We start from the raw sequence: 15,273 nt of genomic DNA, 5'->3' as shown, positions 1-15,273 counted from the left end.
CTAGTCTGATCCCCTTTACAATGCATCACAATACTTCTGTACTGTGATGCATTGGCTGCAAGTGTATTACACATTGTAATACACTTCAGCCTGCTTCCTGTGAGATCCAGGGGGCTGGATCTCACAGGCTGTCATGGAAGGCAGCCACGATGCCTAAGGAAGGCATCGGGCTGCCTTTCCTGCCATCGGGTCCCAGTCACAGCAGCACAGGGACCCAATGGCCACCCGACATGATCCCGCACGTGCCGCGGTCAGCGCTGACAGCGGCAGTGCGAGGGTTAATGCGCCGGCATCGGTGTTATTTTCCATATACCATAGCTCCTAACAATGGTGCTTTAATTCTGCGAAAGCTGTCAATACAAACGGTCAGTGCTTTGTACACTGGCTGTGATGGTCTCTGATGGTACCAGAGAGAGGAGCTAATGTAGTACAGGGATTCTCAATCTTTTTCTACCGGGGCCACACCAGCCAGAACATGGTCATGTCTACCCATTGGTCGTAGTGTAAGCCAGAAGTTAGAGGTTTTCTGAGATTTTGATACTGAATACCTATCCTCAGGATAGGTCATCAGTATCGGATTGTTGGGAATGCGACACCTGGGACTCCTGGCGATCACTCTGTGAGCGCTGTGACCTTCTCACAGCTTACCAAGCACAGTGCTATACATTGCATAGCGGCTGTGTTTGGTATCGCGCTCAGCTCCATAGAAGTGAAAAGGTTTGAGCACGATACCAAGCACAGCCGCCATATAACGTATGGCGCTGTGCTTGGTAAAAACGGAGAAGGCCGCAGTGCTCACAGGAGCGCCGCTGCCTTCTCAAACAGCTGATCAGTGGGGGTCCCGGGTGTCGAACCCACACCCATCAGATACTGATGACCTATTCTGAGGATAGGTCATCAGTATCAAAATCTCAGAAAACCTCTTTAAAAGAATTCTCAATTTATCTTAAAAATGTCTCAGCAGAATAATAAAAGAAGCATAAACAGGTTTTAACATGGCTTAAAAATAAACTAAATTATAATATACTTTACCTGGTAATCCTTGGTTGTTCTACTATGCCCCTGTACCTGCCTGCCCTAGTCATCCTCATTTACCTTTCTTACATTATGAGCTGTCCACAAGATGAGATGTCAAGTAATAGCGTCAGGGAGGACCCAGGGAAAAGATGTCAGGCATAGTGGAGTGCCACATTGCTGCTACTATCATGTGACAATGTCACGGACGTCACAATACTGCATACAGACAAAGGACCGGGGAGTTGTGATTCACAACCTTTTACATAGGGCTGGGGCTAACAGCCTGCCTTTAAAATGAATTTGGAAGATCCGCTCTCTATTTTTTTTTCATCTAAAATGGGAAGAGATCCTAGTACAAAAAAGAAAATAAACTTTTCCAAACATTTCTTAATTTAGTATAAAAGAAAAGAAATTACATTTGGGAGAGGGGATTGTAACAATGCACCATCAGGAGGTGAACTGAGTGTTAAAGGGCTATTCCCATTGCTAGGATATTCACTAGAGGTAGGGGTTAGAGCTCAGTGGTAGAGAATTTGATTGCAGGATATGTCATCAATTTATGATCAGTGGTGGTCCAACTTCTGGGAAAAAGGGCATCTGCGCAGTTTCATTGTATTCAAGCGCGGAGGCCAGTTGCAGTTTCCTTCATAGCTTAGCAGCGGGGGGCATTTCTGTGCAGGGTAAAGCAGTAAATGGGCCACAGTGCCGAATCATTAGAACTCTCAGAATTGGTGAGGCTCCTAGAGTTCAGACCTACACCAACCATATATTTTTGGAGTCAATCAATTTTGCTGTTGTTAATACCAGGGCTGTGGAGTCGGAGTCGAGGAGTCGGGGGAAATTTTGGGTACCTGGAGTCTGAGTCGGAGTCGGCAAACAATGCACCGACTCAGACTCCTACTAAATTTAGATTGGAATAAAAAAAAAAAAAAAAAAAAAACAAGTTTAAATGTCCCAATTCACAAAAAGTTATAATTAATGACTTCTCTACTGTAAGAATAAAGACCAATGCATGCAGTGCCTCACGTAACCACAAAACGAACACGTTAAGTGACCGTGAAGAAGCATGCTTTTCATGTGCTTCACTATATGGCACGCAACGCACAGTTGGGAGCTGCAATACTTATACTTTCCATAGTGTTGTGTTCTGCTTTTACAGGGAACGCAGCGTCCATGTGTAACCTAGCCTCTCACTGATAAGGCATTAAATAAATATGTTTTTTGCAGGACTAGAGAGTGAGACACTTGTATAAGTGAAGGGAATGGATAGCCAATAGTTCAAGACTGAAGCTGTAAACCATTGGAAAAACTGCTGTCATTCAGCTAAGGCTATAAAAACTTGTAAACTCAGATTGTTAGCTTAAACTTTAAACATGACTATGGGATTCTCCTAGGAAAATCATGTTTTAGAATAAATGCCCCTTCCTGGATCCTCCCACTGCCCGATCTTCAGCAGAAGATCAGCACACAAAGGAGAAAAGCCTGCTGCTATCCAGCCACTTGATTGTTTTCATTGTGTTTGTCTTTTGCTTAAACTGTGCAATACAGTAGACTGTTGGCTTCCCAGCCAGTAGTCCTGTGGTAGGTAGCGTTTCTTTCCCTCAAGGAATGTATAAAATACATTTGCATATTAATACAGAGGAGTCGGAGTCGAAACATTTATCTACCGACTCCACAGCCCTGGTTAATACACTTCCATTAATAATACAATACAATAATATATAAACACATTTACATAAATAAAAAAATCCCCTATAGAAATGAAAGACAGAATTCTGTGATTAATACAACCCAAACTGCTTAACGTACAGACTCTGTTCAAACTTGGTTTCGAAGCGGAGAGGTGTGCCATGTATTTTTGGAGTCGATTTGCAGTCCATATTGCAGTTATTATAATTTTGTAGTTTTCTTGCTGGTAGGACGTAGCTGTGCTGTTTATAAGACATATCTAGGAAGGATAGGTCATATACAAAGTACAGTGTACAGTACATCCAAGTACAGTTATAAATGTGCCTCTCAGATATCAGTTTCATGGAAATAAATCTGACCACATTTGAAAAGGACTTCAGGGAAAGACTAGCTCAATAACAATCAACCACGTTTTTTTTATGTATGAAAAATAAAATGTAAGTACCTGCCCGCATCTGTAGACACTGTAAACTGAACATCTAGCCCAGCCGCTGACGCTCTCTTGCAAACAACATCCATGTCAATAGAAGACTGCAAGCATTCGGGGCCTCCTTCCACACAGCACTGTGTATCTGGGCAAAACTGGCGGTTGTCCAGACCTAGATAACCTTTGTTGTGGCCACACTTTTCCAGTGTTATAGCTGTGGCCATTCCAGAAACTCCAACATGTACTATGAGCTAAAAACAAAAATAAGTTACATCAAAATGTAGTCCACCAACAAGTCATATGCAACAAAATGCAATCAACGTTATTCCTTTTTAAAGGCTTCATTATTAACATTTTACATAGATACACAGAGGCAAAATCACTATAAGCAAGAAATATTCTGTACAATTTTACTGTCAAACTTAAAGAGGACCAGTCACTTCTCCTGACATGTCAGTTTTAGAAACCACTTGCATTCCCCATGTAATAAAATTCTGAAGCATCTTTTCATAACCGTTTGTGGTTCATCTACTAGAAGTTTCTGAATGATTGCATGCTGCTGACAATTCAAGGTCAAATTCTGTATAACCAGTTGGGGGTGTGTGTCCCTGCACACGGACACTGGCAGCACTGATTAAAGTCAAATTGTGCATGGATACGCCCCCAACTGGTAACACCCAGATGGACCCATATTGTAGACTGCTACCAATTTAGTTATATGCTTCTAGTAGGAATAATAGAAGAATGGCATAAAATAGATTTGAGGTTCAATAAGTTGTTACATGAGGAATTCTAGTAGTTACTCAAACAGACATGTCAGAAGCAGGGGCAGGTCCTATTTAGGGACACTAACAAACAAAAAAGACACACAGTACCATTACTTCACTGCCCATCTCCAATTTGCTGTACTCCTACAGATGTGCAGTGATGCAAAAGGATAGACCTACATTATTCAGTTTATTGGAGGAAATTGTTAAAGTTAAAAAGCGGACATGTTGATTCAAGGGGTTCTGCAGTTTTTTTAAACTGATGATCTAACCTCTGGATAGATCATCAGCATCTGATCGGCTGGGGGTCAGACACCGGGGACTCCTGCCGATCAGCTGTTTGAGAAGGCAGCAGTGCTGGCAGTAGCGCCGCGGCCTTCTCGCTGTTTACCGCAAGCCCAGTGACGTCGCGACTAGTATCACTGGCCTGGGCACGGCTAAGCTCCATTCAAGTAAATAGAGCTTAGCTGTGCCCAGGCAATTGATACTAGTCCTGACATCACTGGGCCTGCGGTAAACAGTGAGAAGGCCGCGGCGCTGCTGCCAGCGCCACTGCCTTCTCAAACAGCTGATCGGCAGGAGTCCCCGGTGTCGGACCCCCAGCCGATCAGATGTTGATGATCTATCCAGAGGATAGATCATCAGTTTAAAAAAACTGCAGAACCCCTTTAAGTATACTGGTGAGCACAAAATGCTACACTTGAGTACACACCAGCTTGAACTGAATTACAGAAAGTGTGGCACCTCCATAAGCCTATCAAAATCAATTTATTGCATTAAAAATTACACAAGTGTGCAAACAGGTAATATCAAAAACATTTCAAGATGCATATCAAGTGAACCATGGTCCTGACTTGTGCTTAGTTCAGAGACCACCACATGGATACAGCAGGAGCAAAACAGAGCAAAAGCCTGTACAAATAAATAGATGATTGCCAGACAAAGCAACCTTTCCCGCAACACCATGTGTGTGTGGAGACTCCATGCGTACTGCCATTGGAACGGCTTTAGCAGGGACTTGGTCAACAAACAGGTCTGCCTGCATTTAAAATGAAATCTAAACAAAAGTACAGTGTCTGCTAGTGTTGAGCGAAGCGAGCTTCAGATGCTTCATCCGAAGTCACTTTGTTCAAAACTTCTGAATAATACTGTAAGGAAATCAGTCTCCGCACAGTATTAGAATGCATGGGCTCCGATGAGCTGAAGTAAGTTAGTTATTCATGAAGTCGCACGTGACTTTGTTGAATAACTTCGGTAATTGATTTTTAAAGTGGAAAATCACTAGTACCTCGGAACCAAAGCAGAGTTCGGTGTCAAGTTTTAAAGTGGTTTCCCACTTTAAAAATCAACCACTAAAGTTATTTAAAGAAGTCACGAGCGACTTCGCAAATAACTCACTCCGGCTCATTGGAGCCCATACATTCTAATACTGTACGGAGATGGATCTCCGTACAGTATTATTCCGAAGTTTTGAACGAAGTGACTTCGGATGAAGCATCCAATGCTTGCTTCGTTCAACACTAGTGTCTGCGTCTGTTTTTAGCCATAAAATGCTGTTTTAGGCTGACTTTTATTTATCATTTAGATTTTGGACTAATTCAGAGGTTTTCTAACTTTTGCGCCTATTTTCCGACCTATTTATGTAGGAGTGCCTTATTTTGCCCCTGATTTAGTCGTAAAAACAATCTAATTGCTACTCCACTCTAGGACTAGTGTACTTTTCTGCATCTTTTGAGTGGTGAGTTGCACCACATTCTGTTTACTTTCCTAATTTTAGCTCACTTGTGCCACAATTGCATGCGCATACTAATTAGACCAGTCTGAATTTGAACCTGTCGTACTGATAAAGAACCACTAGAGGTCAGACTAATGCCAATATGTCTAGTCTCATTTATGAAGTGCTTGATAAAGAAAGCAAATACACCTGTCTAATTGTACACCTAAAAACGAGCAAGCTTGATAAATGTGCCCCAATAAGGGCTCATTCCGATGACTATGTGTTTTGCAATCCGCAAAACACGGTAACCGGGCGTGTGCGTTCCGCATTTTGTGGAACGGAATGGCCAGCCCTGTGATAGCAATGCCTATTCTTGTCCGCAATGGCAGACAAGAATAGGCATTTCTATATTTTTTTGCAGGGCCGTGTAATGGAAGTACAGATGTGGACACAACACTGTGTCCGCATCTGTACAACGCTGTCTGGCCCCATTGAAATACCAAAATTGCGGAATGAATGCAGACTCCAATATACGGTCGTGTTTAATGAAACATAGTAAAATTTGAATTCCTGCAATGCTGTCTAGAAAAGTGTCCTGATCCATCCCTGTGAATATGCAGATGCAACTGTGGAAATGCATGCAACTAAGAGTCCATTCACACGTCCGTAGTGCATTGCGGATCCGCAATATACCCGGCCGGCACCCCCATAGAAATGCCTATTCTTGTCCGCAATTGCGGACAAGAATACGACATGCTCTATTTTTTTCTGGAGCCGTGGATTGGAAGATCGGTGGCACACTCCAGAAATGCGGATGCGGACAGCACACTGTGTGCCATCAGGTAATGATCAGCCGGCACTCTGTTCAGGTGGCGTGGTGCACGCGTCCGAGATAGCAATCTCACATGTATTGAAGAAAAGACTGGCACTCACTATATCTTCTGCGAACTCAAGCTTTTAATGGTCACAATAGTATTACCTGTTTGAGAAAGGCTCGTATTGTGAGCCGAAACGTGCGTCACAGAACTGTATTCTACATGTGACCATTAAAAGCTTGAGTTCGCAGAAGATATAGTGAGTGCCGGTCTTTTCTTCCAGCACACTGTGTGCTGTCTGCATCCATTCTGTCCCCATAGAGAATGAATGGGTCCACAATTGTGCGGAACAGATGCGGACCACAATTGCGGACGTGTGAATGGAGCCTAAATGCAGGAAGAATATACCAGCACCGTGCCACACACTTACAAAAGCCAGCAGCTCTATTGTATAAACCAGCACTTGTGTTACAATAAAGAAATACCGGGGGTCAATTACTAACCCCCTAAGCCAGAAACTGGTGTAAAAAAGTTGCAAACCCCCAGTTTGCGACTTTTTAAATACCATTGTGGCTAAATGTAGGCACAACTGGCATTTCTATGCACTTTCTGAAAAGGAGAGATTGACAGGGAAAGGTTGCAAGGCCATAGGTCCCAGCAAAGGCACATTCTTTTATGCCAGTTTACTGGTATAAATAAAAATCAAATGGTAGCTGTGTGGACTGCCAGAGGGTGCACCTAATTTATGACCTGCACCTCATCATAAATTAAACACATCCTCCAGCAGCGCAAGGGGATATCAAAGACCAGCGTAAAATGCCAGTCTTTGATGAATGTCCACCACTGAAATTTCAAATGATGTAACATCCCTGCCTATTAAATCCTAAGGCCTCTTTCAGATGAGCAATACAGATTGTGTCAAGATCTGTTTAGGGAAAAACTGATAGTTCTGCACGCAAGTTCAATACATTTTTTCAGGAATTGCGTTCAGCGTGTCTTTTTTCCATCCATATCGTACCGTTTTGATGTGTGTGAAGAAAAACTGAAGAACAATCTACATCTCCTAGCAACCAACAGCGAAAAATGCATTGCATCCGGATGCCGTCCGTTTTTCACGCAAGCCCCATTCACTTCTATGAAGCCAGGGCTGTGTGAAAAACGCAGAACATGCTACGATTTTTCCTGAACGCAAAGATTATGCCTGAAAGACATGTACATAGACCCACTGATGAATGGGTGAGGATTCAGTCCGGATGCTATGTGTTTGCTACACGCATCACATCCGGATGGAAATCTCACTCGTGTGAAAGAACTAAATAAACACAAGAATGTGAAAAAAATAATACCAAAACTATAGAATAAAATATGGAACATGTAATGTACAATAAAAAGGAGGTACAGTATATCAATTTAACCAATCAGCCAATGTACAGATTGTGTCCCTAATTTGAAAAAAAAAAAAATATATATATATATATATATATATATATATATATATACACATACATACATACATACATACACACACACCTATATACACACACTGCTCAAAAAAATAAAAGGGAACACTTAAACACATTGTAACTCCAAGTCAATCACACTTCTGTGACATCAAACTGTCCACTTAGGAAGCAACACTGAGTGACAATCAATTTCACATGCTGTTGTGCAAATGGGATAGACAACAGGTGGAAATTATAGGCAATTAGCAAGACACCCCCAATAAAGGAGTGGTTCTGCAGGTGGTGACCACAGATCACTTCTCAGTTCCTATGCTTCCTGGCTGATGTTTTGGTCACTTTTGAATGCTGGCGGTGCTTTCACTCTAGTGGTAGCATGAGATGGAGTCAACAAGCCACACAAGTGGCTCAGGTAGTGCAGCTTATCCAGGATGGCACATCAATGCGAGCTGTGGCAAGAAGGTTTGCTGTGTCTGTCAGCATAGTGTCCAGAGCATGGAGGCGCTACCAGGAGAGAGGTGTCATGGTCTTACCTTCTTGCTGTTCTCCTTCGTTTGACATGTGCTGGCGGCCATCTTGGTTTCTGGGTTTCTTGTAGCCTTCCACCCTGCGGCTCCTCCTTCCCACTGGGAGGAGCTGGATGCCTAGCTCATATATATATAGGAGGTCTGTGGCTTCAGTTCCTTGCTTGGTCCCCCTGTGTTCACATGCTTCTAAGACTGCTGCTGCTTCTGGTTCCTGATCCTGGCTTCGTCTGACTACCCTGCTGGTTCCTGATCCTGGCTTCGTCTGACTACCCTGCTGGTTCCTGATCCTGGCTTCGTCTGACTACCCTGCTGGTTCCTGATCCTGGCTTCGTCTGACTACCCTTCTGGTTCCTGATCTCTGGCCTCTCAAGGACTCTGCTTCGGTTTCACCATTCGTTTGGACTTTTGCTTTACAGCTTTATTTTCAATAAAGCCTTCTTATTTTCACTTATCTCTTGTTGTACGTCTGGTTCATGGTTCCGTGACAAGAGGCCAGTACATCAGGAGACGTGGAGGAGGCCGTAGGAGGGCAACAACCCAGCAGCAGGACCGCTACCTGCGCCTTTGTGCAAGGAGGAACAGGAGGAGCACTGCCAGAGCCCTGCAAAATGACCTCCATCAGGCCACGAATGTGCATGTGTCTGCTCAAACGGTCAGAAACAGACTCCATGAGGGTGATATGAGGGCCCGACGTCCACAGGTGGGGGTTGTGCTTACAGCCCAACACCGTGCAGGACGTTTGGCATTTTCCAGAGAACACCAAGATTGGCAAATTCGCCACTGGCGCCCTGTGCTCTTCACAGATGAAAGCAGGTTCACACTGAGCACATGTGACAGACGTGACAGAGTCTTGAGACGCCGTGGAGAACGTTCTGCTGCCTGCAACATCCTCCAGCATGACCGGTTTGGCATTGGGTCAGTAATGGTGTGGGGTGGCATTTCTTTGGAGGGCCGCACAGCCCTTCATGTGCTCGCCAGAGGTAACCTGACTGCCATTAGGTACCGAGATGAGATCCTCAGACCCCTTGTGAGACCATATGCTGGTGCGGTTGGCCCTGGGTTCCTCCTAATGCAAGACAATGCTAGACCTCATGTGGCTGGAGTGTGTCAGCAGTTCCTGCAAGACGAAGGCATTGATGCTATGGACTGGCCCGCCCGTTCCCCAGACCTGAATCCAATTGAGCACATCTGGGACATCATGTCTCGCTCTATCAACCAACGTCACGTTGCACCACAGACTGTCCAGGAGTTGGCAGATGCTTTAGTCCAGGTCTGGGAAGAGATCCCTCAGGAGACCGTCCACCACCTCATCAGGAGCATGCACAGGCGTTGTAGGGAGGTCATACAGGCACGTGGAGGCCACACACACTACTGAGCCTCATTTTGACTTGTTTTAAGGACATTACATCAAAGTTGGATCAGCCTGTAGTGTGTTTTTCCACTTTAATTTTGAGGGTGACTCCAAATCCAGACCTCCATGGGTTGAAAAATTTGATTTCCAATTTTTTATTTTTGTGTGATTTTGTTGTCAGGACATTCAACTATGTAAAGAACAAAGTATTTCAAAAGAATATTTAATTAATTCAGATCTAGGATGTGTTATTTTTATGTTCCCTTTATTTTTTTGAGCAGTGTGTATATATATATATATATATATATATATATATATATATATATATATATATATATATATATATATATATATATATATATATATATATACACACTGCTCAAAAAAATAAAGGGAACACAAAAATAAGACATCCTAGATCTGAATTGATTAAATATTCTTCTGAAATACTTTGTTCTTTACATAGTTGAATGTGCTGACAACAAAATCACACAAAAATAAAAAAATGGAAATCAAATTTTTTAACCCATGGAGATCTGGATTTGGAGTAACACTCAAAATTAAAGTGGAAAAACACACTACAGGCTGATCCAACTTTGATGTAATGTCCTTAAAACAAGTCAAAATGAGGCTCAGTAGTGTGTGTGGCCTCCACGTGCCTGTATGACCTCCCTACAACGCCTGTGCATGCTCCTGATGAGGTGGCAGACGGTCTCCTGAGGGATCTCCTCCCAAACCTGGACTAAAGCATCTGCCAACTCCTGGACAGTCTGTGGTGCAACGTGGCGTTGGTGGATAGAGCGAGACATGATGTCCCAGATGTGCTCAATTGGATTCAGGTCTGGGGAACGGGCGGGCCAGTCCATAGCATCAATGCCTTCGTCTTGCAGGAACTGCTTACACACTCCAGCCACATGAGGTCTAGCATTGTCTTGCATTAGGAGGAACCCAGGGCCAACCGCACCAGCATATGGTCTCACAAGGGGTCTGAGAATCTCATCTCGGTACCTAATGGCAGTCAGGCTACCTCTGGCAAGCACATGGAGGGCTGTGCGGCCCCCCAAAGAAATGCCACCCCACACCATTACTGACCCAATGCCAAACCGGTCATGCTGGAGGATGTTGCAGGCAGCAGAACGTTCTCCACGGCGTCTCCAGACTCTGTCACATCTGCTCAGTGTGAACCTGCTTTCATCTGTGAAGAGCACAGGGAGCCAGTGGCGAATTTGCCAATCTTTGTGTTCTCTGGCAAATGCCAAACGTCCTGCACGGTGTTGGGCTGTAAGCACAACCCCCACCTGTGGACGTCGGGCCCTCATATCACCCTCATGGAGTCTGTTTCTGACCGTTTGAGCAGACACATGCACATTTGTGGCCTGCTGGAGGTCATTTTGCAGGGCTCTGGCAGTGCTCCTCCTGTTCCTCCTTGCACAAAGGCAGAGGTAGCGGTCCTGCTGCTGGGTTGTTGCCCTCCTACCGCCTCCTGATGTACTGGCCTGTCTCCTGGTAGCGCCTCCATGCTCTGGACACTACGCTGACAGACGCAGCAAACCTTCTTGCCACAGCTCGCATTGATGTGCCATCCTGGATAAGCTGCACTACCTGAGCCACTTGTGTGGGTTGTAGACTCCGTCTCATGCTACCACTAGAGTGAAAGCACCGCCAGCATTCAAAAGTGACCAAAACATCAGCCAGGAAGCATAGGAACTGAGAAGTGGTCTGTGGTTACCACCTGCAGAACCACTCCTTTATTGGGGGTGTCTTGCTAATTGCCTATAATTTCCACCTGTTGTCTGTCCCATTTTCTCAACAGCATGTGAAATTGATTGTCACTCAGTGTTGCTTCCTAAGTGGACAGTTTGATTTCACAGAAGTGTGATTGACTTGGAGTTACATTGTGTTGTTTAAGTGTTCCCTTTATTTTTTTGAGCAGTGTATATGTGTGTATATATATATATATATGAGTATTACACTCACCGGTAATCCGGTTTCCTGGAAGTCTCCATGACAGCACAAACTGAGATTGCCTTCCTCTGATAGGACAGGAAAAAGCACACAGAGAGGTTAAAACCCCACCCCCACCCCTCATCGCCAGTGTATTATAACAGGACTAGGACAAGGGGTAGAACATAAAGCTAGCCAAATAGTCTATTGACAGAGAAAAAAACAAGGGCGGGACAAAGTTGTGCTGTCATGGAGACTTCCAGGAAACCGGATTACCGGTGAGTGTAATACTCATTTCCCCAGTCGTCTCCATGACAGCACAAACTGAGAACTAACAAAGTAACTTAGGGGGGGGACTACAGCACCTAGGACTTTACGTCCAAAGGCCAAGTCCTCGTCAGCAAACACATCCACCCTATAATGCTTGGTGAAGGTGTGGGCCCTCTTCCAGGTAGCTGCCCTGCAGATCTGTTCTAACGAAGCAGAGGCTCTCTCAGCCCAAGAAGTGGAGACCGATCTAACCGAGTGGGCTCTAAGGGATGTAGGAGCCTCCTTGCCAGAAGCTCTATAGGCCTCAGAAATTGTGCATCTAATCCAGCGGGATATAGAGCTCTTAGCTGCCTTCTTACCCTTATTTGGACCTGCAAATTGGATAAATAAATTTTTATCGATACGCCATTCCTCCGTGGCGTGCAAATAATGAAGAACTGAACGCCTAACGTCTAAATTGTGGAATCTAGATTCCTGCTCGTCTTTAGGGTTAGGAAAAAAGGACGGGATAACTATATCTTGCGACCTATGAAAGGAGGAGACCACCTTAGGGAGAAAACAGGGGTCTAATTTGAAAATGAGCTTGTCGTCTAGCACCTTGAGGAAGGGTTCCTGTATGGACAGGGCCTGGAGCTCGCAAACCCTCCTTGCGGAGGATATGGCCACTAGGAAGATGGTTTTCAGAGTGAGCCACTTAATAGATAGGGAGAGCAGAGGCTCAAACGGAACATCTGACAGCCCTAAAAGGACAGTGTTGAGGTTCCATGGTGCGACCATATTCCTGACTCTGGGTTTTAGTCGATCTGCCGCTTTCAGGAATCTTGCTACCCAGGGGACCTCATAGAGGCTGGTATTATAGAGGGCCCCCAAGGCAGACACCTGAACTCGCAATGTGTTAGGAGCAAGACCCAAATCCAGCCCATCCTGGAGGAATTCCAGGATAAGCGGGATATTAGGGGTGGACTGGTTGAACCTGACTCCTCCCCAGGAGGCGAACTTCCTCCAAACCTTGAGGTACGCTTTGGAGGTGTTAGACTTCCTACTGAGTAAGAGGGTCTTAACTACTCTCTCAGAGAGCCCTAGCCCTAGCAAGAGGGATTGCTCAGAATCCAAGCGGACAGCTTGAGGAGGTTGGTATTGGGGTGCGGTATGGGACCCTGGGTTAGAAGACCCTCCTCCGGCCGGAAACGAATGGGATCTTCCGGGCTGAGGGACCTGAGGAGCCCGAACCAGCTTCTCCTGGGCCAGAATGGGACCACCAGAATCAGTCTGCACCTTTCGGACTGAAACTTTTGGAGCACTCTTGGGATTACTGGTATCGGGGGAAAAGCGTAGACAAGGCCAGTCGTCCAGCTCTGGGTAAAAGCGTCTATTGCCACACATGGGTCTCTCCGATTGAGGGAGAAGAAATTCTGAACCTTGCGATTCTTTGCTGATGCGAACAGGTCTAGGATGGGATTCCCCCAACGGTCCCGAATTTGTTGGAAAGCGATCTGGGACAAAGACCACTCGCCTGGATCCAGACTTTGCCGACTGAGGTAATCCGCCTGGAGATTCAGGGATCCCTTTAGATGTACTGCCGCAAGGGATTGTAGATTCTTTTCTGCCCAAAGGAAGATTCGGTCTGAGAGCCTCTGGAGATGACCGTGTCTTGTTCCTCCTTGGTGCTGGATAAAAGCCACCGCTGTAGAATTGTCAGAATGGACCAGAACGTGGCGATTTTTGGCCTGTATTTGGATGGACCTGAGGCCTTCCCACACCGCACGGAGCTCTCTGTAGTTGGAGGACATCTCTCTCTGGTCCTCGGACCAAATCCCCTGGAAAGTCTCTGAAGCCGTGAGGGCCCCCCAGCCCCAAGAGCTGGCGTCCGTCGTGAGGGAAAACACACTTTCCTGCCTCCATGGAACTCCCGATTCCAGGTTCTTTGCCTTGAGCCACCAGCCCAGTGAAGCCTTTACCTCCCGGGACACTGACAGCCCCTGGTCCAGGGATGATCGATACCCATTCCATTGCTTTAGAACCAGCTTCTGTAAAGGCCTCGTATGGAATTGGGCCCAGGCTACCGCGGGGATGCAGGAGGTGAGATGGCCCAGCATTTCCATGCCCTGCCTTATTGAGCAACGGGACTGTTTGGTGAAGTGGAGGACCCTTGACCTCAGCTTCTGTACCTTTAGCGGAGGGAGAAAAGATTTTTGAAGAACTGAATCCAAGAGAATACCCAGGAATACCTTCCGATGGTCTGGGAACATGTCGGACTTCTCCCGGTTGATCAACCAGCCCAAGTTCTGGAGGCGCGAGAGAACCACCTGGATGTGTCTGTGAAGGAGATCTGAGGATTCTGCTACTATTAGCAGGTCGTCTAGGTAAGGGACGATTATTATCCCCTCCTTGCTTAGGGAGGCTACGACCTCCGCCATCACTTTGGTGAATATGCGGGGTGCCGATGATATGCCGAACGGGAGGCACTTGAACTGAAAGTGGCAAAGCGTCCCGCCTTGCTCCACCGTGAACCTCAGATATCTTCTGGAACGGACCTGTATTGGGATGTGGAAGTATGCGTCGGAGAGGTCTATTGTAGCCATCATAGACCCTCTCTTGATGAGCTTCACCGCTGACTTGACTGTCTCCATCCTGAACTTGTGGTAGGTGATGTGTTTGTTCAGGGGTTTCAAATTTATGATGGTCCGAAAATTGCCATTCGATTTCCGGACCAGGAATAAGGGGGGAATAGTGACCCTTCCCCAAATCTCTGGCGGGTACCTTTTCTACTGCCCCCAGGCGTAATAAGTTTCTTACGCCCTCGGATAAGGGAGACTCGAGGCCCCTGGTGAGCTTGGTCAGGACGAACCTCTGCGGAGGAAGGGAATCCAGTTCTATAGTGTAGCCATGTTCTACGATGCCTAATATATATGGATCCGTGATGGTTTGCTCCCAAACCCCTAGAAAGGAGCTGAGCCTTCCTCCGACCGGGATGATGTCATTGTTTTGATGAAGAGGGAGAGGGATCTCCCCTGTTGGGATTAAGGAAAAAACCTTTTCCTCTCCCGCCTCTCGTAAATCCGCGACCCTCGCGGCTCCTCCTATCGGCCCTGGGATCCTGCTGGGGCCTCCGAAAAAACTGTCTCCTGGACTTGGATTTGTCCTCTGGAAAGCCCTTCTTACGGTCCGTGGCATTCTCAAGGATTTTGTCCAGGTCGGACCCGAACACGTACTGACCGTGAAAGGGTAGGGATATCAGCCTGTTTTTCGATACGGAGTCGCCCGACCAGGCTTTAAGCCATAGTACCCG

The 15,273-nt window shown here is 45.9% G+C and overlaps 1 protein-coding gene across 2 annotated transcripts in view; it reads right to left on the bottom strand.

The window, feature by feature from the left end:
• PGPEP1 (pyroglutamyl-peptidase I) overlaps positions 1 to 15,273 on the bottom strand; it is an 86,138-nt gene that overhangs the window by 18,726 nt on the left and 52,139 nt on the right. For both annotated transcript variants that reach the window (XM_040417614.1, XM_040417615.1), the window contains one exon: positions 3,152 to 3,384. In XM_040417614.1, the coding sequence (XP_040273548.1) occupies positions 3,152 to 3,384 (233 nt within the window). The remainder of the gene's footprint in view (positions 1 to 3,151; positions 3,385 to 15,273) is intronic.

This window comes from Bufo bufo, chromosome 2 (genome assembly GCF_905171765.1).
Source record: "Bufo bufo chromosome 2, aBufBuf1.1, whole genome shotgun sequence".
Lineage (NCBI taxonomy): Eukaryota > Metazoa > Chordata > Amphibia > Anura > Bufonidae > Bufo > Bufo bufo.
The sequence above is the reverse complement of the archived record's forward strand: the minus strand, read 5'-3'. Positions and strand labels throughout refer to the sequence as shown.